Genomic DNA, 23,468 nt, shown 5'->3' with positions numbered 1-23,468 from the left:
TTTGTTTAATATTTATATTTGATATACATTTTTAAATAGCTCTCTGGCAATCATTCACATAGCCTCTTAGTTGACAACTTTTTCAATAGGGCACTACTTATGAGTCATCAGAAGTAGATGATTTATGGACAAACAATAAAAGAACAGACATTTATTTAAACTACATGTACTATTGTTCATATTCTATATATTTCTTTGTTAGTACTGAGCCTATAGAAATCAGAATTGGATTTGTGGATTTTATCTGTCATTTTTTTCTCACAGATATTTGAGAGCATTATTTATGTTCTTGTAAATGCATACAGAGTGCCAGCCCTGACCGTATAGCTGATACTGGTCAAAAAACATTCAGACACCAACTGTATGTCACACATGCACAAGAGAATTAAAAATATGTGTACTGAAGAACCAGACAAAAGAAGACAGTGTGAAGAACTGGTGTGAAAACACCAGACACTGTGAAGAACACACACATTCATTCTGTGAATTCACATGGGGCTGTTCTTTGAATAGACTGATTAAAAGGAGTAACAGGGAGGCTGACCATTGGTGCAGATGGTTTGCCATCTTCCATTAGTTTTATTAGCTATACTATTTTTATTTTTATCTGCAGAATTATAGTGAAAAAACCCAAATACTTATTGTATTGAAAAAGTATAGGTTCAAATAGGATAAAAATCCATCGTAGGATAAAAACCTGGTGTCATGGTTTAACCTCAGCCGGCAGCTAAGCACCACGCAGCCGCTCGCTCACTACCCCCCCCCCCCGGGATGGGGGAGAGAATCAGGAAAAAAACCTCGTGAGCTGAGATAAAGACAGTTTAATAGGACAGAAAGGAATGAAAAACAATGATAATGATAATAATAATATGACAATAGCAATACTAAAAGAATTAAACTATACAAAGCAAGTGATGCACAACGCAATTGCTCACCACTCGTTGACCGATGCCCAGTTAGTTCCCGAGCTGCGATCCACCCCTCCCAGTTAACTCCCCCCAGTTTATATACTGGGCATGATGTCATATGGTATGGAATAGCTCTTTGGCCAGTTTGGGTCAGCTGTCCTGGCTGTGTCCCCTCCCAGCTTCTTGTGCCCCTCCAGCCTTCTTGCTGGCTGGGCACGAGAAGCTGAAAAATCCTTGACTTAGTATAAACACTACTTAGCAACAACTAAAAACATCAGTGTGTTATCAACATTATTTTCCTACTAAATCCAAAACACAGCACCGTACCAGCTACTAGGAAGAAAATTAACTCTGTCCTAGCCAAAACCAGGACACCTGGCTTTAAAAGCCACTGAAAGGTCTATCCGTTATAAAAATAATTCATTTTTTACTATCCAACTCCTGTTGAGAGACTCGTATGATATTTCTTTGTGAGGATTCTGTAAATTGTATTAATTTTTATTCCATAGCTATATAATGCCATATATAGAGTTAGCTTTATATTTTTCTGTATAATAGCCTTTATGTATCTGTCTTCTCTTGTGTCTGATAACTTAACCACTTGTTCCACCATTTTGATTTATACATTTTATACGTTTATTATCTTTTCCAGGTACTATCAGAAGTCACAGAAAGTGCTGAAGCTGCAGCTAAAGTAAAAAATGAAGTCCAAGGTGTGAAAGATAAAGCACAAAAAATTGTAGATGAAATTGATTTAGAAAAAGTGAAAGCAGAGACTACACTGGAGGCAGCTAAACCAGCATTAGAAGAAGCAGAAGCTGCACTGAATGTGAATAAAGTTCTTATGTTTTGATTAGTTTAGTACTATTTGAGTCACCCATGAAAGACAGGCTAGAGCCACCAACATGCAGTTGTCACTTGGTTTTGACTGCTGTCGCCAGCTCTTCGCAGTTAGTGGTCATGTCTCTGATGAATATTTATGGAGCTCACATTTTGCCTTAAACACATAGAAATTATTTTATAGTATTTGTTCTGCTGCCACCCTAATACTTGATCATTATGAAGAAGTAAATCTTTCCAAAAGTTACAGATGCCTTTAGAATATCTGTTATTCTGAATTCAAGAGAATATTTCTTGTGCTAAAAGAATGTTTTTTCTTCATACTTAACTAGTTGTATCTTTCTTTTAAGATGAATAAAAGGCTGTCTCTTCCTTCACCAAAAAAAAAATGTTTAATTTGGAGACAAACAGGAAACAAAGGGGATTCAGGGTGATCAGAATCAGGGTTAAGAAATTTGGAGGCATTGCTGTACTACGTAATTTCATTGTTCTGCTTTGAACAATTAAAAAATAAAGAACTCTGGAGTCAGAATCAATGATGTATTATATTTTTAAGGCCACCTGTTCCAGTTACCAGAATTTGTGACAAAAAATGTTGAGTGGAAAAAGCCAGAAAAGGAGCATTGTTTGCTCTTACACTGACATTTAGATGAGATAAATGAAACTTCCAAAATTGGTCACAAAATTCACTTATAAAATGTGTGGACTCATACATTATCCTGTGGTTTCTATAATGTGTCTGTAACTACTTCTTCTAGATAGGTAGTGGCATGCGTGTATTTTGTAGACACAAATTAATATGTTAGTTTTGAAGTTTGCAATAATTTATTATTTTTCTATTGGCTATAGAATTAAGCAAAGTGTCAGTGATGCTACTAGAAAATGAAGCAAAAAAGCGGTATCTCATACCTGTAATAATTTAAAAAACAACAAAAATAACCAAATCTGTCTTAGAATAAATGATGACACTTAACCCTTAAAAATCCAAAATACTATTTTACCAAGGAAACTGCTTTTAATGAAGTCCTATGCAATTTTACAATATACTTTTCTTCAGTCACTTAGACTGACAAGTTAAGTTAATGCTGCTGTTCCATGTATTTAAATTTGATTTTTGCGTGATGTCTTTAGCATTGGGAAAATATTCTTGTCTAATATATATTCATTAAAATTATTAAAGTTTCATGAAACTATGAAATTTGTTTAAGTAAGCCCAGTTACTCACTTTTTTTGTGTGTACTTAGTACAAACTTGTCTCAGAAAAGTATGACAAACAAACATTAAAATCAAGATATTGAATGGAAAAATAGAATAATGGTATTGATGCAGGATTCTGGTACATTTTTCTTCAAATAGACCATCAAACCAGTGGATATTGCTACTGTTAGAAAACTTGCAAAACCTCCTCACCTAATTATGAGGGTCATGGACTGTTGTCTGCTACTATTCCAAAAGCAAGTAGATCCAGTTACCATGGATCCAGAAAAGCCTTGCTGCAAGCCATCGTGGGGAGAATCATTAAAAGTAAGTAGAGTTTTCAAACAGTGTTTCTTAAACATCAGATATAGCAACTTGCATATCAGAGAATTTATGATGCTGTTTACTCAAAACAGGACAGAATTTTGTAAACAGGCAAACATATGGTTTTAAGATAGGCATAGTATACAAATAGAGTTTATTTGGTAGCAAGTAGTAGATGAATCGCTTAGAGACTTTTGCAGTAGGATCTTTAGATTTTCCTTGTCCTGTTCCTGGCACATGACCTGAAGGCAAATAAATAAATCGTACCAATCATGTTTAACCATACATGAGATAAGGGCGTTCTGGAAAAACCCTCTTTCTCTTTGGGAACTTGTAGGTTCACATTTAAACAGTCTTTCTGGAAAAACCCTCTTTCTCTTTGGGAACTTGTAGGTTCACATTTAAACAGTCTTTTCTGATCCTCCCAGGCTCCTTGATTGTTTGAAAGATTATTTGACTGACGAAGAGATAGTAGCTTTTCCCATTCTGCATTTCAATATTTCTGGCCCAAATTCCTTGGTCAGACAGCCGTCTCTTCTTTCTGGATTTTGATCTTCTCTTAGGATACTCTTTTTATTTCCATGCCTTCTCCTGCATTTCTTTAAATTCTGTTCTACCTCTATTAGTGTATTAATTTGCCAATATTATTGCCTCAATTTTTTTGTCATGCAAATGAAGAAAAATTACATATTTTTGATATGAATAGAGCTCTTGCTTTTTATTTAAGCTTTTCCAGGAATTAAGAAATCATCAAAACTTTTTATTTTCCACTGACATAATGAAATGGGATAAGCAGTTATTCCATGAGTTGCCTCTAACATGTTAAACATTTGTTAGAAAAAAGTTAAAACCAATGATTTCCCTTTCCAGAAGAATTTAGATCACATTTCACAAATGCATAAGCAGGTTTTTTGGCATTCTTTAGCTAAGTTACAAATATATCTCTGAGGCTTTATCTTGGTTCATTTTTTTTAATGAAATTCTGCTTCTTAAATGCTTTTTCAATGGCAACACAGGAATATGGAAGATGGAAAGTATGTCAATAACTTTCAAGCCTAGTTACTGGAGTGTAACTGCTTAAAACTTTAAAATAATTGAAGGCATGTGGGAGGAGTTACAACTGAATAGCACACTTATATCATTAACTATATGAATTACCTCTTTTTACAGAAGAATTTTAGGAACATTTTTTTCTAACATACTCACCTATGAAGAAGCTTTTGAATGTAAAATGTGTAAATAGCGTATAAATATCCTGTATTGTTTTTTGCAGCTTATGAGTGGCCCATTCTTGCAGAGTCTACAGCAGTTTCCTAAGGATTCAATCAATGAAGAGACAGTAGAATTACTCCAGCCTTACTTTAACATGGAAGACTATACACTGGAGTATGGTAAAAAGGTGTGTGGTAATGTGGCAGGACTCCTCTCTTGGACACAAGCCATGGCGATATTTTATGGTGTTAACAGAGAAGTCTTACCTCTTAAGGTAATACATCATCTCTTGCTTTGTGTTTGCTTTCCATGTAATTTAATTTCATTTACTTTACTAGTAGTAGGATTTAAAAAATATATTTAGATAACTTTATTCAGACATAGTTGCCTGTAGACTTTAGTGGCTAAGGATGATAAGAGCAGAAAACCCCCGTATCCTCGTCTTGATTCTAGACAGAACACAGAACAAAAAATTAGCCTAGATTAAATATATGTGCTCTGGTTTACTGTGTACACTGAAAGGTGTTTTCAGTCTTTGTTTTTATTATGTTATAATTACTTTATAATTGTTTTCAAAAAGGTGTACCAGGATCTTCATTCCTTCTCTAAAGAGTTCTGCAAACAGAGGTTTGCAGCTATTTTACCTTCTTTGCTTTCACATGGTAACTTAGAGAGAGTGAAGGACTGATAACGTGCCCAAATATTGGCATTCTGAAGAGATTCAGAGCTCACATCAATAAAGGAGTTATGTTTCAATAGTGGGAACGAAACTGAGTAAAATGTTTTTAAGAGTAATTTTTACTTTAGTATGGGTGTTCTTTTTGATGTTTGTGAATATTTGAATAAAAAATTTTATCATAGTAAAAGACCATATAGAAACTCAAAGGCAGTGATTGTTGCTTTTTGGATTCTAAAACAAGTATTTAATCCCAACATGTAGCACAGTTTACTGAGGGGGAAAAAAAAAGTAAGAGGAGAAAGCATTTGGTAATTCCAAATCTTTTCCACATTTTTTGTCACTGGTAGAAGTGTTATTTACAAAAGCAACAGTAATGCAGGTGGATGATTAAAAAAAATTATTTAATGAATTTTCTGTGTTAAGCATAAATATCAGTTTAGGAGCAATGGGAAGATTTACTGTTTTAGGACCATGGTTTTCTAATGGGTAAAAGCTATATTGTTAGCTGATAAAGGACCAGTTTACTGTTGTTGTGATTGTTGATTGCTACAGGAAGTACAAATAAAAAAGAAATAATAAAGCATATAATCAAGCAAGAAGATTGAGTGATTGTCCCTCTAGGCTAATCAACATGTACAGATCAGAAACTTTACTTCCTTAACCAGCTTCTTTAAATGTAAATTTTTTGAAAAGAAATAAATTTGACAATATATAGTAGGAACTTTGAGTACTACATTGTTATTTAACAAATTGTATCTGCAGTATGTATGTGACACAGTTTTCAGATTAAATATTTTTAATATTTATATAAATATGAATATAAAAGTTATTTTTATGTATTATTGTCTTATGATTACCAGCTAAGCAGGCTTAAAATAATTCATCAAAATATATTCAAATCTTGTATGATTATTGTTTTAATATTTCTTCGCTTTGCAGGCTAACTTGGCAAAACAGGAAGGCCTCCTGAAAATAGCTAATGCAGAATTAGCAAAGGCTCAGGAGGCATTAGATGAAAAGCAAGCTGAACTGGATAAAGTGCAGGCAAAGTTTGATGCAGCAATGAAGGAGAAAATGGTGAGATAGAAGTATTTTAGTATTATGAAAAATACTTTCATACAATACTGTTATGTAATCAGGAATTGATATAAACCCGCATATAGGGCCTGCTACCTTGAATGATGTGGATGAGGTTCAGGTATAAAAATAAGAGATTTAAATCTATGTTCTCTCATATTTCCTTCTTTCTGTGAATAGGAACATGTTAGACAATAGATGCACTTAGAGTTCTCAAGAATGAGTTTTACAAAAATAAAATAGTCATAACAAATATAAGAGGATGAAAAAATATATAAAATAACTCTTTAGATTTTTGCATTCTATTATTAAATTATGTAGGACATTTTTTCAATTGTAGGACTTACTGAATGATGCAGAAACATGCAGAAGAAAGATGCAAGCAGCCTCTGTGCTTATAGATGGACTGAGTGGAGAGAAAGTTAGGTGGACTCAGCAAAGTAAAGAATTTAAGTCTCAGATTAACAGGTATCAAATTCATCAGAGAGAAAAAAAAACAAAATATGTGTAAAAACTGAAGAGCTAGTAAGCAATTTAGTAGCTTTAATAGTTGTACTTCATTTTCCTCCTGGAAATCTTAATATAGTTACACAACTAAGTGAACTATCCTGGAATTTGAATTTTCCTCCCGTAAGTGAATACCTGAGTGCTGAGTGCTTGTATTTCAGTTCAGAACAATACCTCTGATTCGGGGATTTATTTCCAAAGGGATTATTGCTCGTGCAGTTATGTGCCTGTATTACAGCTGCTTCTCCTGCCCCCCCCAACACTGCACCTTGTTCCAATGTTACTGGGGAAGTGAAACCTTCAGATAGGTGGGAGGTAGGGATGATCTAAGGGTGACACTGAGAAGGAAAAAGGAAAGATTCCTAGCCTAATACTGGATAAGAAAAGAAGCATCCCTTTTGATATTAGTTATGGCATATTTGAATAAAAGAAGGAGGCCTAGAGACCAGACAGTAACCCTTGTCCTATAGTCTGTGTGTTGAAACACGTGGGACAGCAGGCCTTATTCTGAGAAACTTGGAAACTTGGGAGTCCCCATTGTGTTGCTGTCCAAATGACAAAATGTTGAGCAACCTAGGAGCCAGAGGTCCTAGCTGTCTAGGAATCGGGAAACTTGTCAAAATGGTTGCTAAGGTAAAGAGCCTGAAAATTTAGGCTCAGCTTCTGTGGAATGCTGCTGTTTCCATAAATTTCCCATGGGGAAATTGGGCATTTCTGGTGAGGTCTGCTCATTCCAAGAGAATTAAGTTTGTATCTTTTGATAAATATTGTATTGCAGACATATTTTTAAGAAATAAACCAATTTCTTGCTTCAGTTATGAAAGAAGGAATAGTTGTCATCAGGGCTTTATTACTTTGTACGGGTGAAGATAATGTTTTCATCCAATACTACTCTTAAGTTTTGCCACAAAAATATTTTGGAAACACAAAGAAACTATTTGTTGTTCTCAGAGCAACAGTTCTCTCCTTAAGTTGTCCTCAGAACAGAAATCTTCTTATGTTTCAAAAGCTGGTTGTCTAAATCAATAGAAATTGAAATTGTACATCACCTTTTAATTATGATTTTGTTCCTTTTCTAGACTTGTGGGAGATGTACTGCTCTGCACAGGTTTTCTTTCATACTGTGGACCTTTTAATCAAAACTTCAGGAAGCTTTTGCTTAAAGATTTATGGGAAGCAGAGATGAGAGCCCATAAAATCCCCTTTTCTGAAAATTTGAACCTGATTTCTATGTTGGTAGATCCACCAACAGTAAGTTCTTGGTGCTTGGTGGGTTTCATTTTAATTTCAATTAACATATTCTGTGACTGTTAGCCAGCATTATGCTTGCTTAGAACAGAACTATAATCCCCCATATTGCTGTGCAGTGTAGTTCTGTGGTTTCCAAATGTTCTTGGCAATTTCCACTAAATGTCTGAGTACTGAGCAATGTTAAATAGATAAACAAGTTATATATTATAAACAAGTGACATATTATACAATTAGACAATTGCCAGTAAGATAGTGCACTTTCAAGTATCTTATTTTGAGAACCCATCACCACAGCTATAGATCACATATCTACTAAAACAGTGGGTTTGGTTGTTAGCTTTTGGTTCTGTCAATATTATCTGGGTCTGGTTTCAAAAATAAATTTTATCAAAGAGAACATTTAAAAAAGAATGAATAAAGTCTTTTCATTCAGTGTGAATGTATGAGAAATCAAACAGAGGACAATGCCAGAATCTTCAAGTTTCCTTCAGTAAATATTAAGCCCCAAAAGCTCTCGTAGCCTGCTTTTCTCTTAATTGATCCCAATATTTAATTTGGCTGTCAAGCTGCCTTTTGACTTTCTTACACTTTTAAAATATATTTTTTATCATTCTATATAGTTAAAAACATCCATAAAAATAAAATCCTGGAAATATTTTTCTATCTGCATTAATAATTTTTCAGCAGGTTCAGGTATGCATCCCCTTTGGCTCAATGTCCCCATTATTTCTTATAACAATTGTAATTGAAGGATAATTCCAGTGAGATTTTATTCCAAACTGCTTTTTTTTTGTTGTTGTATTCTTCAGATTAGTGAGTGGAATCTTCAAGGACTGCCTGGAGATGATCTCTCAATTCAGAATGGTATCATTGTCACTAAGGCAACTAGATACCCACTGTTGGTAGACCCACAAACTCAAGGAAAATCATGGATTAAAAAGAAAGAACAGGATAATGAATTACAGGTGAACAGTGTTTTAAAGGAATAACGTGCTGTATTATATGCCTTCAAACATTATTGCTTTAGGGGGTGTGTGCGTTTGAGTCAGTGTAACTCATACACACATATCTGAGATAACTTTAGCTTGTACAGAGACTGACAATGATGTAGATACATCAGCAAGGAACTTGACAAGAGGTGTAAATCCCATTCGAGGACTTGGAAAAGATTATATAGGAAGTAAATACTGGTATGAAATCTAGTAAGAAGTATGAAAAAGAAGGACATAGCCTTGTGTTCAAAACTGGTGAGTATGTTCCCTATACAGAGGGCAAAGTGGTGAAAAGTATAGCAGAAGAGTATAATATGAAATTATTAAATGAGAGTGAATTGGGCAACTATTAGTAAGATTACAGACAAAGGCAGGATAACTTACAGCTTTGAAAATGTAGGCAAAGTACTTAAACTGATGCAGTCCAGAATTTAGAACCCGAGATGGAATTCATACATGAAGTTATTGCTACAAAAGTAAATTGAGGACAACCAGTTGAAACCAAACCCAAGACAAATTTGTCTATCCTAATGTTACTGCAATTTTAATAGCTCTTTTATAGCTTAAGCGAATAGGGTTAAATGTCTGCTCATGAAATATAATACAAAGATGTTTACATGTCACCTGTAGTTTGCAGCACAGATGAATTTTTCACAAATGAAGTAGCATGGGAAAAGGAATCTGCATTTTAAAACCCTTAGCCTGAATGTTGCAAAATCTCATATGTCCTCCTGAATCTCAATAAATTTTCAGGGTTTTAGGATCTCTAGATTTTGAAGATTTTAGGTCTTGGAGTAAAGTGAATGTGAAGTTCTTGCTTATCATTTTCTTATTAATAAAACAAACTGTCAGAACCACAGAAAAGTTGAGGTTGGAGAGGATCTCTGAAGATCATCTAGTCCAGCCTCCCTGCTCAGAGCAGGATCTACTAAAGCAGGTTGCCCAGGACTGTGTCCAGTTGGGCTTTGAATACCTCCAAGGATGGAGACTTCACCACCTCTCTGGGCAACCTGTTTTAGTGTTCAACCACCCTCACAATAAAGTTGGGGTTTTTTTCTTATGTTTAAATGGAATTACCTGAATTTCTATTTGTGCCCATTGCATCTTGTCCTGTTACTCTGTGCCACTAAGAGGAGTCTCTCTCCCTGTTCTTCATTCTCACCCACCAGCTATTTATATATATAGGTAAACACCCTTGTGAGCCTTCTTGAGGCTAAATAATCCCAGCTCTCTCAGCTTTCCTCATATGTCAAGTGCTCCAATCCCTTAATAATCTTAGTGGTCCTTTGTTGGACTCACTTCAGTGTCTCTCTTACACTGCGGAGCCCAAAACTAGACAGAGGACTCCAGATATGTGTCTCCAGTACTGAGCAGAGGGGAAGGATCGTCTTCCTCAACCTGCTGGTAATGTTTTTCCTAATGCAGCCCACAATGCTGTTGGCCTTTGCTGCAAAGGCAGATTGCTGGCTCATGCTCAATTTGTTGTCCACCAGGACATTCCAGTAGAATGTCCCTATTTCATACCTGCAGAGAAAATCTTGAAAATAATATGAGAACTTTCTGAAAGTCAAAATCTAGGAAGCAATACAAAATCAGTCTTTTATTTATTTATTCATGTTTTTTAATGATTTCATAATTATGAATCCCATTTCATGATATTTCAAAGATCTGAGTTCATAATATTGTAACAGCAATTCATTTATTAGACTGAATTCAGGTTTCCAGAAATAATTTCTCAACACTTCAAAGCTAAAATTAGAAAATCTAGTCCTCAGGACATAGAATAGAAGATTAAAAGTTAGGTGTCTCTGATTTCAAAAATATATGTAACAACATCTTTAATTCCCAATAAGCTGTACCAGTTTTATTTGGTACATTATTACTCTCATAATTAAGTTTTGTGGATTCCATTATAGCCAATCTTTTAGTTCACCTTTCTATAGTACTTTACATTGTATACACAGGAAGTATTTCTGCATAAATTGCTGCATGGTTAACATTTATTACTTTCTTTAAAATGCAACTAACAAAAACAATGAAAAATATTTTCATAGTTAGATCTGTGGTTTTCATGTAAGACTTTGAAGAAATGTTTTTGTCCCTGTATCAATTTATAATTTGCTTTTTGAGGTAACAACTTTGAATGACAAGTATTTCCGTACACACCTTGAAGACAGTCTTTCACTGGGACGATCACTCGTGATTGAAGATATAGATGAGGAGTTGGATCCGGTCCTTGATAATATATTAGAAAAGAATTTCATGAAATCTGGAACTTCTTTTAAGGTTAGTCATCAAACAAAAGACCTGGAATAAGTAGTTAGATTTATGATGAATGATATTTTACCCTTTTATTCCAAACCTCTGCTGAATCAGGTAAACTTTGTATTCAGTAGGCTAGTGTGAAGAATCAAACTGAACTAATAAAATATAAGAGACAGAGCCTCAGCTGAGTAGTAAGTTCATGAGTCTAAAATTTGAGTTTAACTGCTGAAGTTACTACTGAAGATTCCAAACTTGAACCAGTTATATTTATCCTATTGAATGCTTACAATACTTTCTATTGATTTTCAAGCAATTTCATTTTACACCCTTTAACAGAATTAATAGAATTGAAAAGATCTCTCTCTTCCTAGTGCGGAGCACTGATTGTAGCACCTGCAGAATCTTTAGTCTGGAATAGAGCTGTTTTCTGATGGAACAAGCCAAAAAGCACTAAGTTTTATTAATAATATTAAGTATATTCCCAACCTTGAAAAATCATGAGTCTTTCTGACCTTCATTAGATAAAGAAATCACTCCCAAATTTTAAAAACAACCCCCCTTCAAACATCCTGAAATAAAATGACTGCACATGCTGTATATTTCCGTATGTATTTTTCTCAAATAATCTTAATTAACTGGCTGGGATATGAAAGACATGGTAGACCAGATTGTTGATGATAATGAAAATAAAATTATTGCTATTTTTGTGGAGTAGTTTTACGTTGAATGTCAGAGCAAACAATATGCTTAAGGGAGTGGTTTGGTCCTACTCCTTCTTAAGCCAGGTATTTGTAGTGGCCTTGGAGAGTCATACACAGTGATCAGATTTCCTTGTGCACATGCAGCTTTCAAGTTAGGCTGCTGATTTGGAATATCTTAACTTCTGTAAAAATTTCTGTGGAAAACTCTGAATAAATTTATAGTTCCTTTAGAAAGATTCTTTAAGATCTGCTTAGTCTTAATAAATATAGAGTTAATTTCCAATAATTTATGTTCCATTGTTGGATCAAATAATTTCTTTTTTTCACTGAACACAAGAGAAGAATGATTTCTCCAAAGGTCAGTAGTTTCTATCATCTTCATTTGAGGTGTGATTAAAAGGACAAAACCTAAACCAAATGGTTATGAAGCTATTAATTAGAACCCACAGTGGAAGTAATTCCTATATTTACCTGGAGAGGAATACTACTTTTCTAATGTACCCTAACTGCTACCTTTGGTCATCGATTGTTAAGTTTTGTGACAAATTTGAATTGTGAAATAAACTTCCTCTCTTTGTTGGCATTTCAAATAATGTAATTTTTTTTCTGGTCAATATTATTTTGAGTCGAATAAAGCTCATTTTCCTCTGCTTAATACTATTCTGACTTACTCCACAGGTGAAAGTTGGTGATAAGGAAGTAGATGTTATGAGTTCATTTAGACTGTACATTACTACAAAGCTACCCAATCCTGTTTTCACACCTGAAATTAATGCAAAAACATCAATAATTGATTTTACTGTTACAATGAAAGGACTTGAGAATCAGTTACTGAGAAGAGTAATTCTTACTGAAAAACAGGTAACCTAACAGTACACACAAACCATAGTGATGCTTAATTTTTTTTTTATTTAACTGTTTTTAGTATGTAGGGAAAAAGAAATGTTCAAATGGAAAAAAGACATCAGCCATTTTCTAAAATTTTATTCAGATTAAGTATAGAAATTTCCAAATTACAAAAATACACCTAGAGGATCTTCTACATACGACTGTCAGTATGACACAAACAATTAAGCACAAGCATTTGGCATTGATACTTCATAAGATATTGAATAAACACTGCTTAAAAAAAAAAAAAGGATGTTATAAAAACATGGTTTTAGATATCTGAAAAAGTAAAATGCACATTTCATGGCTGGATCCAACTCTTCACCTATATCTTCAATCACATTTCATGAACTTGAAAAATCAGCAATTGAGTTTTAAGTATGACTCACAGTTCATAAAGTGTCATGCCATTTTCTTATTTTTTAATTATAGGAACTAGAGGCAGAACGAATTAAACTCATGGAAGATGTAACTTTTAATAAGAGGAAGATCAAAGAACTGGAAGACAATCTTCTGTACAAACTGAGTGCAACCAGAGGTTCTGTATCAAAGGATTAAGCAGATTAGGCAGATTAAGCTGATTCACATTAGAACCTTCCGTACAGAAATTGATTTATCCATCCAAGATACAATAAGAGAACATCCAATGGTAGAAATTTGAAGTATGGTGATTTACTGGAGTATGAGGGATTTGTACTATAGCATGCCACTATATACAACCCTAGACACTAAATATTTTTAACACCTAAACAAGTTTTGTGAAACAAATCAATTTCTTGAGAGCTTTCTGCCCCTCAAATGAGATAAGGTGTCTGATCATGGGCAAATCCTTAACCCATTGAAAATGTAAAGTAAAATGGGCTAGCTTAAATGGTGTTGAAAGTCTTTTGCAGTATATTATGAGCCTGTCCATGATCAATTACTATCTTTTTGGTGGAAAAAGAAGGTCGTAACTTCCAGCAAATTGGTCAGTACGTACTTGAGATGCATGAATACTGTTGTGTGACCATTGCCTTTAGGACCCTAAGCCTTTTTGACTTTGAGTGTACCAATCAACAGACTTTAAAGTAATTGAAGTACTGTGTATGAATATGTATGTTATGTGCATAAGAAAGCTGACTTCTCTAGTACATGCTGCGAAGCTGTTGGTACAGATACATTCATGTTGATGTAGGTTGAATGCATTTGTTTAGCATGTTGAATATAAAAATAATTTTTAGTATTACATATCCTGTTTGGTCTCCATTTTAAAAGCTTTTTGCAATTCAGTAAATCATTCCCATTTGTTATAAATAATTCCTGTAATTTGGCTTTTTGATTTTTACATATATGAAGTGAAAAAATTGTTACGAAAATGTCCTAAGCATCCAATATTTGATTTTTTTAGGTTCACTAGTAGATGATGAATCCTTGATTGGTGTTCTGCAAACAACTAAGCAAACAGCTGCTGAAGTAGCTGAAAAGTTGTCTGTGGCAGCAGAAACTGAAGTGAAGATTAACACTGCTCAGGAGGAATATCGACCTGCTGCTACACGTGGAAGCATTCTTTATTTTCTTATTACAGAAATGAGCATGGTCAATAATATGTATCAAACTTCACTGGCTCAATTCTTGAAGTTATTTGATCAATCCGTGGCCAAGTAGGAAGACACAGATTTTTCTACTATTCAGATGTTTGTTTTTCCAATGTATTTACTGTTATTAACATGCTTTCTTTGTGCTTTGTTTTCATGATTCAGATCTAAGAAGTCTCCTTTACCTCAGAAAAGAATGTCAAATATTATTGAGTATCTTACCTTTGAAATATACTCATATTCTGTTAGAGGCTTGCATGAAAACCACAAATTCCTCTTTACCCTCCTCATGACATTAAAAATTGATCTTGAGAGAGGACATGTGAAAAACAGAGAGTTCCATGTGCTCATTAGAGGTAAGTTTAAAAAATTGTGTTATATGTAGAGCTAATTTCAACTTTTTAAACTTTTATACCATTTCAAAGTATGATTTTTTTTGGCTGTGTGGTTTCTGCCAATAGTTCTGTGGGAGCTGCCTCTATCTTTATCCCTGCTGTGGTCCAGTGAAGTTAGATGCAGTTCCCCATCTCAGTTCTACCTCCGCCATTTACCCAGGCTGTGTTCTATCCTGAGATCAAGATGATAGTTCTGCTTCTCTCCATTGATTGGTTTAATAATTGTATATTTTTGTATTATATTTGTATCCTTATGTTTATAAATTAGGTGACTTCTTGCTCCTTTGCTTCTTTGCTTTGATGGTGCTGAATAAAGCTATCTTCTAAGTTGCCAAAACAGCTCCATATAAAGTCCAGGAGGTGCTACAGTCTTCTATCAGTTTCAGCTTGAGCTTTCTCTGACTTTTGCCAACCAGCTAACACTGACTTTTAGAGAACATAATGTGTTTCTGTGGCCCAATTGGCCAGGTCTGCCTCCTCTGTACTCTGTGAATTTGTGCCTCTGCTGAAAAATGTGATCAGGATTGCTTATGTGGAGGTCCATATAAAACCTGTTTGAATTTTAGTGTTCAAATGAATCTTGCAAAGGTCTAATGTCGAAGTAGTGAACCTAGATTTGAAGATCATTATCTGCCTTTAATTAATAAAATGGATAGAAAACAAGATTAAATTCACTTTCTGTTTTGCTTTCCAGTTTGTCGTAACGGTTTTATCCTTTGAGAATGGTATCCAGCTACCAATTTACCACTGATGTCAGGCAGGGCATGCTTGGAAATGCTTTCAGAATGAGCTGTCTGCTTTAGTAAAGCATTAGACAAGGAACCATATTTCTTGGCTTCTCAGCTCATGGATTCTTGTTTTGCCAGAGGAAAATACACCTTGGGCATCTGAAGCAGAAAGTGGTCACTTACCTCTTTCTAACTGATGCGAATCTGTAATAAAATATAGGAGTACTTTTAGCAATTTTCGTCTAGAACATATGATTGCATTTTCCTGCCTAGCTTTACCACAGTTGATTTGATAGTGAGAAATTCTTCTGGTGTATAAAATGACACCAAAGTAAAAATAGATTTTCTATAAGTATTCACATGATATTAAATAAGATTGGGAAGTGGGCAGATGCCTAGCCAGATTGTCCTGGACTCTTAGGTATCTTCTGCAATGAATGAATTGTTCAATTGTCCTCCTTGGATGAGCAGTTCTTGGTGCAAAGTGAATGCCATGTTACCAAATATCACTGGGCAGCTGAAGAAAGGATTTATTTGAAAAATAAATCTCTCTTCCTCTTCTTTCCATTTCTTTTCCAGGAAAGCTTTCATGGCTTATCATCAGCCATATTATCAGGTGATGTCTCAGTGAAATAAGCATTGCTATTTGAAATGAAAAAGTCTCTAGAACTCATTATTCAGCTACTCTCAGGAGATTATCAACTCTAAATCTTTCCTTCTGCTAAAGTACATAAATTGAATTTCATTCTATTTACTGTATTCCATTAAAGCCAAACACTAGGCCCTTCCTGAATATTTTAATGCTATAGCTTGAAGGTAACCTTACATCAGCAAAACAGAGAAAGCAGATCCCCAAATTATAGGAAAATAGCCTCCCACGATGGTGGCATAGAATTTTTATTAAAACTCTAGAAAGAAACAAAATCCAAAAGATAGGAGAAAATCTAAGGAGTTCATTGACGATTTTGTAGGTATCTTGACACTTAGGTAGGCTGTGTCCTTTACCAGTAGAAAGTGAGGGACTGGCGCAAGTGCGGAATATGATCTTCTCTAGCAGAAAATACATTTTACTAAGAAGCTCCATAAATGTTAGAAAGCAAGTTACAGAGGAATTGCAAAACATCTTTGTCTTTGTTGACTTAAATAAAAGCCAGAAATATTGCCAAGTATGCTATTTTGTGGACAATTAATGATTATGTCTTAAAATTAAGAAAAGTCTTTTTGGCTAAAGTGATTGTGATTCTCTCACAGAATTCAATAATTTGCAAAAATATTCCTGTTGGCCTATTGTATTAAATTTGTGAAAGATGTGATTGTGGAACAGGGTATCATTTTGTAACAAAAATGCTAATAATGTTTTACAGATCTGTGTAAACACTTTTTCTTATCCTCTCTTTGATTTCCATTATTTCAGTTTGCAGAGACTAAGAGGAAGTTCTGAGATCCATGCATGGATCCCAGGCAGTTATTTCAAACTATATATCCTAATGCCAAAGACATAAGAGGATGCTTTAAGGAAACTTTAACAGGTAGTTACAGGAAATACAGGAAAATCAGTATTTGCACCTCAGATTTCATGAAGCAGCCCTTTCTTTCTGTGAGGTTGCTGAAGCTTGTCATCCCTGGGGTAAAGGAAAGGAGAAAAAGCACAACAGTAGGAAAAGTTCGTAATAAAAGCAAATGAAGTAGCTTTACATTTTTGCATGACAGAAATAATTTGTACATAGGAACTTCACATTCTTGAACAAGAGTTTGCCCTTTAATCGGCCCTTCAGTAGTTCATGAAAACATTCAAATCATATATTAATCGTATCTAATTCTGTTTCTTGATTATATCTAACTGTATCCAGTATGTGGAGGAAAGCATTGCACAAATTTTTCTAGATGCTGGAACTTTTCACATGTGCCTATGAATGGCAAAATGAAAACTAATAAAAGGAAAGACTTTTTCAGGCATTGCATATTTAACTCATTAACATAACAAATGACTAACCATAAGAACTTAGCAGGATTTATCAAAAGATTCAGTTTGTATATTAATAGCAAGAATATCAAGTATTACAATGAGAAACACATTGTTTACACTTTTGTAATTCTCATTCTTCATTGAATAAGTCTGCCTCAAAAAATTAAGGTTTAAAAATTTCCCCAAAAGCAAAACCTTCCCTAAGATCTGTTTACTGCCCACTCATTGAACCTTTTACTTTCTTCTGATGTTGATTGTTCCCATTGGCATACTAATGTCCAGATTCAGCAAGGTGATTCTTGTGTTTGTACTCAAGGATATTCAGGTAGCTAGGAAAATATTTAGTCTTTCTGAATCATGTGTTTATTCTTTTAAAAGAAGCAGAGCTGCTGTTTCCTGAAAATCATCACTGATAATATAAATAAAATTCTTGCATCCTGGAAGTCTGCAGGAAAACATCTCAAAGAATCAAATCTTTCCCTGTAAAATCTATAATGTAAGCAGAAGAGACTTCAGGAAAATCGGAAAGAATTTGTTGCATTATAGCATTTGCAGCACCATAAACTCTTTCCTATAATGTGTCAGAGCTTTAAAGTAAGTCTTAGTTCTTTAGCTGCATCATAAATACTATATATAATGTCTTCCCTATAATTTCTTAAATAACAAAATTTGTGCTTTATTTAAGAAATTAATATTCTAGTCTTCTTTTCACTCCAATGATAAGTTTGTCTTCTGTTCTTTTCCTTCTTGCTTTCATGATTCATTTTCTCTACATCCCATTCATGGAGAATTTCAGGATGAGGTGGGTGCAGAATAAGAAAAAAGATCTGCGTTAAAACCTCTTGATATTCTATGGAATAATTAGACACAGTTTGTAAAAGTATTAATATACTAATTGAAAAGGAACTACATATATATTTATGTAAGTAGTTTTTAGTAAGCATGTACGTATAATTTGAAAGTATTAAAATAGTTACAGCTCATATATATAGACTATGTATACACACACATACATGCTCACATACATATAAGTGCTTAAAAATAATAGTTATTATTCCAAGGTGGTTTTTTAACAAGTTGGTGAAATTCATTATACCAGTGACCTAAGTGAATAAATGATCTTCGTTCTGGAGACCACTGGAACAACATCCTCTAGTTTTCCCAAGAAGTGTCATTAATTAATTTGTGGAGGACTGGGGAAGAGGCAACTACAACAAGAAGAAAATGATGATAAAAAGTTAATTATGATAAAAAGTTAAAATTTAGTCTGTTTAAAATTGGATTGCAGTCTTATCCCAGAGGTGTTCCTTTGTATTTCATCTTCAATTGCATTATCAAAGGATGTTAAACGCATGTATTATCTACTCGCTATCTGGCCTTATTTATGCTATTTAAAATTATTTGTGCTTGTTAGGCTGGTCTAGGATTGATTGATTCCATCAGTCCAGAGTTTGTTTCTTCTCTTGTTGTGTTTGGGTTTTTTTCCAATGATCCCAGGAGATTACTTCGCTAACATGTGTAACATTCTTTAGATATTATAACTATGCATTTCATTTGAGAAGAGGTAGAAGTTTGCAGTTAAGAAAACAAGACTTTCTTTTCAATATCTTTTCTTTTTAGGAATAGTGGGATAAAATATAGACTGTATAAAGGAAGGTCTTCAGAGGAATATTTTTGTCTTTCAGATAAATACAAAATGATCTTTACTGTATTATCACCACAGATGAAAAGAGATTATTAAAGAATTTCCCATACTTCAAATATAATCAGTATCACTGTATAAACTTATAACAACAAACTATATGGAGCACATGATCTAAGATGAGAGGCTGAGAGGACTGGGTTTGTTCAGCTTGGCGAACAGAAGGCTGAGGGCAGACCCAATAGTAGCCTTCCAACACCTATGAGAAGGCTATTAAGAAGACAAAGCCTGGCTGTTCACAGTAGTGCACAGTAGTAAGATGAGAGACGACAGAAATAAACTGAAAAAGAGAGGTTCAGAGTGGATGTAAGGGGAATTTTTTTCATTATGAGGACAGACAAACATTAGAACACATTGTCTAGAAAGGTTGTACAGCCTCCATCCTTGGAGGTTTTCAAGACCAGACAGAATAAAGACCTGATTTTATCTCATAGCTGACCCTACTTTGAACAGGTTGGACTAAAGACCTCCTGAGATCCCTTCCAGACTAAATTATCCTATGACCTTATGAAATAAATGCTAAGTACACCAGAGTGCCATTAGTACCCCAGTGAAAATTACATAGGCCAGAAAACATAATTTAAAAAGAAATATCAAATATATCTTGACCCCTGGAATGTCATGTGTATTTCATCAGAATGTTTTTATCTACAGGAGGTGCAGCATTGGATCTACAGGCTTGCCCACCCAAACCATTCCGCTGGATTCTTGACATGATGTGGCTAAACCTAGTGGAATTGAGCAAACTTCCACAGTTTGCAGAAATTTTGAATCAGGTGATATCTACTAATTATCTTTTTGATGTTAATAACCAGATTCCTGATTGTAATTGTGCTCCCATATTTTACATTTGGAATGCACAAGAGATGTAGTTAAGAACAAGGCCAGAGAGAATACAGAATAAAGGCACAGAAATGAACAGTTAGGTAGCATGAATGAGGGTATATTTATTTGCTGTACATTTTTTTAATCTGCTTTATTGTATTTTGTATTATAGTCATTGAGGTAGAAAGAGAAGAGAACAGGAGCAAAGAACTAGTAAAAAAGGAAGTCAGTGAAAGAGAGACAGAAATAAGGAGAAAGGATATAAAAGTAGAGGTATCAAAAAGGCTCAGAAAGTTAATCTATGAGTGTCAGGTTTTAAGTAACAATGTTTTATGTCTTGAGTCTGATAGATTTTACAAGTAAATTGTTTGCTGCTTGTTTTTAAATACTTATTTCCATTCCAAGGTTAACACGTTATTCAGATATGATGAGCTAGCTATAAAAATACTATTTATTTTATTGAGACATACATGAACTTATATGGACATAAGCTTGTGACATGTTTACCAGTTATTTTCTTTAGTTTGGTAAATTTATCTTTTTTTAGTGTAGTTAAAACACTCCCTAAGCATTTCTCTTTCTGTACCTCCTAAGCACTCCTTGTTAATCAGGCTGATAGCCAGGACACTAACTACTTCTTGCTGTTACAGCATTGGTCAGCCAAGTCCATTTTGTGATGGCATTTAGTGCCCTGAAGGGTAGCAGAGATTTTATCTAAATGGTGTACCTGGAAGTGGTCCTGGCTGTTTCCCAACTCTGTATCAAGGCAAGATCTGGATAAATACCAGCCCATTTCCTCCAGGTTTTGGTTTCTGGAGGTAACAAAACAGGATATTGAGTTAGGAGAAAGTTGGAGGAATTCCAGTTAGGTCTTCACTCTGGGTTGTTAGGGTGCCAGAACCCAAAATGCATGCCACTGCACACTTGCTAACATTATTTAAATTTAGCCATGGGGTTATGAATTATGTATTTTCCTTTTAATTTGTAGATTGTAATGGTTCTGTTATAGAACTTTTCTAGAATTTGTGCGAACAAAATTTTAGACTCCAAAATACTTAGGCAACTATGTTACCCCCAAAGGCCTCTTTTTTAACTAATCTTTTAGCACTAACTTAAAATTGCCATATATGTGGCATAGATAGAGATGGAATCTGGGAGGGTGCCAACTAGGATATCAATAAAAATGCAAATATGGAAATAACATCTTTTTCATACTTATTTGCATCCATTAGATATGCTGTTCTATTTGGCTCATCATATTAAATACAACTGTATCATTATTCATTTAGATAAAAACAGAAAATTATTTAAAGTAAGAAGAAAAAAAAAGCTTGAAAATGGTATGCCCAGTTCTCAAGAGGGTGCCTGTGTTTTTCTTTTTTTCTTGCCAGTTACACATTTTTTCCCTCCTCTAAAAATTAAGTCCTCCAGTCTCAGATGCCTAACTTAATTTAATAAAGACATATTCCTCTTTAAACATTGAGATGACCCTGTTCCTTTTCACACTGTTACTTCTTCCAGCTGTGCTTGAGTGAGAGATGGTACAAAGAAATATGTAATGAAAGCTTAATGATTTTACTGAATCAACTAAAGTCCCTTTAGCTCAGTAACCTATCTCTGGCTGTGGCCTAGCTTTGAGAAGATACCTCCTCTGAATACTCCCCTAGCATGTACTCAGGTTGATGTCAGTTAATGTAGAATCGAGCTGTTTGCTTATAAAGTAATTTTTTTCCTCAGACTTGGATTATAGTTCAGAAAGGGACATTTGGTGTTTATGAATCTCTCTGAATGAGTTTCATTATAGGAAATATGTGGTTGGAAGAGATCCCTGTATGTTCATTTCTCACTCCTCTCCCAGTCCATTCTTGGTGTAGGTTGTTCTGAAACTACTTCTGTTTGAAACCAAGTCACTCAACTGGACAAAGCTCCTTGGTTTATAAGAGGCATATGGAACTATATTTCAGAACAGAGGGTATCAGTGTGTTCCTTGTTCTCTTTCCAGTGATCTGAGAATATTGTGGTAGCTGACTCTTCTCAGTCACTGCATTAAAGGCTCAACTACATAGCAATTTTCACTATGTTCTGTCCCTTGTCCTATTAGGTCATGGGTTCTAAGAGGTGCCTAAATAATGATCGTATTTGTGGTCTGATTTATTCTTTCTCAAGTCAAAAGCTTACTAGAGTCCGTTATTTTTAATTTGTGATTCTTTGGCTGGCTGGACTGTACTGGGAGAGATTTTTCTGTTCCTCTTAGTACTTTGTGATCAGAAGGAATAAATTAATCACAGTATGTTCCTCTTATAGTATAGAATCCTTCTGCTAACTATTGATTTTTCTTAGGTAGCTGCATGTGTTCGGGAGGGGAATCCCTGGATAACTGATTAGCTTAAGAGCCTGCATCTTAATACTAAAATTTCTATTTGTAGTATCTTAATAGCAATTCACATGGCGTATGTCTTAAACGCTATAGACTCTTAATGTTACTTGTAATATATCCTAATATAATAACAGACTCTCATTACAATATACATTTACAAGGGGATTTTACTACAGCTGAAATATATTTATATGTGCGTTAATGTAATAAATTTAGATAGCCCGTAATGAAAAGGGATGGAAAAGTTGGTTTGATAAAGATGATCCCGAGGAAGAAATTATACCTGATGGATATAATGATTCACTTGATACCTTTCGCAAGCTTTTACTCATCAGGTGAGCATCTTCAGAAATTTGGGAAATAACATACTTGGTTGCATCATATGTCTCAGTCTGTTGGTATGCTATTATGATAATAGCATAATTTTAATTAGTTTCTGGGTGACATGAAATATGATTTAATTCAGTCACATGAAATATGATTTAATTCACTCACTTTGGAGCTATCCTCTGAAGAGTTTAAAAAGTTATTTCTAGAAAATATTTTTTATAGCTTTGCTTTTATGTCATGACAAATGGAAACTGGGAACGACATTGCAGCCTTCTCCAAAAAGCCACTGAAAAAGTAGAATCATTCAGATAGCTTTCAAAATGATTTTTTTTCATTTCTTTTAAAATGAACTATTTTAAATATATTTTTTTAATTACTTATTTAAAGATATTTGCGAAAATGCAGAACAGGTATTCAAAAGCCCCATGTGAAAAGTATGCTATACCTGATTTTATTGCATCAGCTAAGATCTCTGTGGCAGGGCTTGGGATAGAATGGATTTCCCCAAAGCAGCATTCAGCTGCCTTATGCATGAGATCATATCTTCTTATGTTCATTGTATACTTTCCAGGTGCTGCAACAAATATATCAGAGACACAACAAAAAAACAACATTAATTACTAGACCATGATTTGTCTTTGAAGCAGATTCAACCTGTGCAGTAAAAAAGGCCAGAATCTGATGGAAGTACTATATTGTTATTTGCTATACACCCTGCAGGGGGAGGCGA

At 34.4% G+C, this 23,468-nt stretch overlaps 1 protein-coding gene across 1 annotated transcript in view; it reads left to right on the top strand.

Annotated features, from left to right (window-relative positions):
• DNAH8 (dynein axonemal heavy chain 8) overlaps positions 1-23,468 on the top strand; it is a 148,112-nt gene that overhangs the window by 101,772 nt on the left and 22,872 nt on the right. The window contains 14 exon segments of the mRNA XM_050893244.1: positions 1,561-1,737; positions 3,105-3,272; positions 4,543-4,755; positions 6,100-6,237; positions 6,578-6,705; positions 7,824-7,995; positions 8,805-8,960; positions 11,118-11,273; positions 12,632-12,814; positions 13,274-13,379; positions 14,229-14,481; positions 14,581-14,771; positions 19,861-19,982; positions 22,625-22,743. Coding sequence (XP_050749201.1) covers positions 1,561-1,737; positions 3,105-3,272; positions 4,543-4,755; positions 6,100-6,237; positions 6,578-6,705; positions 7,824-7,995; positions 8,805-8,960; positions 11,118-11,273; positions 12,632-12,814; positions 13,274-13,379; positions 14,229-14,481; positions 14,581-14,771; positions 19,861-19,982; positions 22,625-22,743 — 2,282 coding nt within the window.

This window comes from Gymnogyps californianus, chromosome 3 (assembly GCF_018139145.2).
Source record: "Gymnogyps californianus isolate 813 chromosome 3, ASM1813914v2, whole genome shotgun sequence".
Taxonomy (NCBI): domain Eukaryota; kingdom Metazoa; phylum Chordata; class Aves; order Accipitriformes; family Cathartidae; genus Gymnogyps; species Gymnogyps californianus.
The sequence above is the reverse complement of the archived record's forward strand: the minus strand, read 5'-3'. Positions and strand labels throughout refer to the sequence as shown.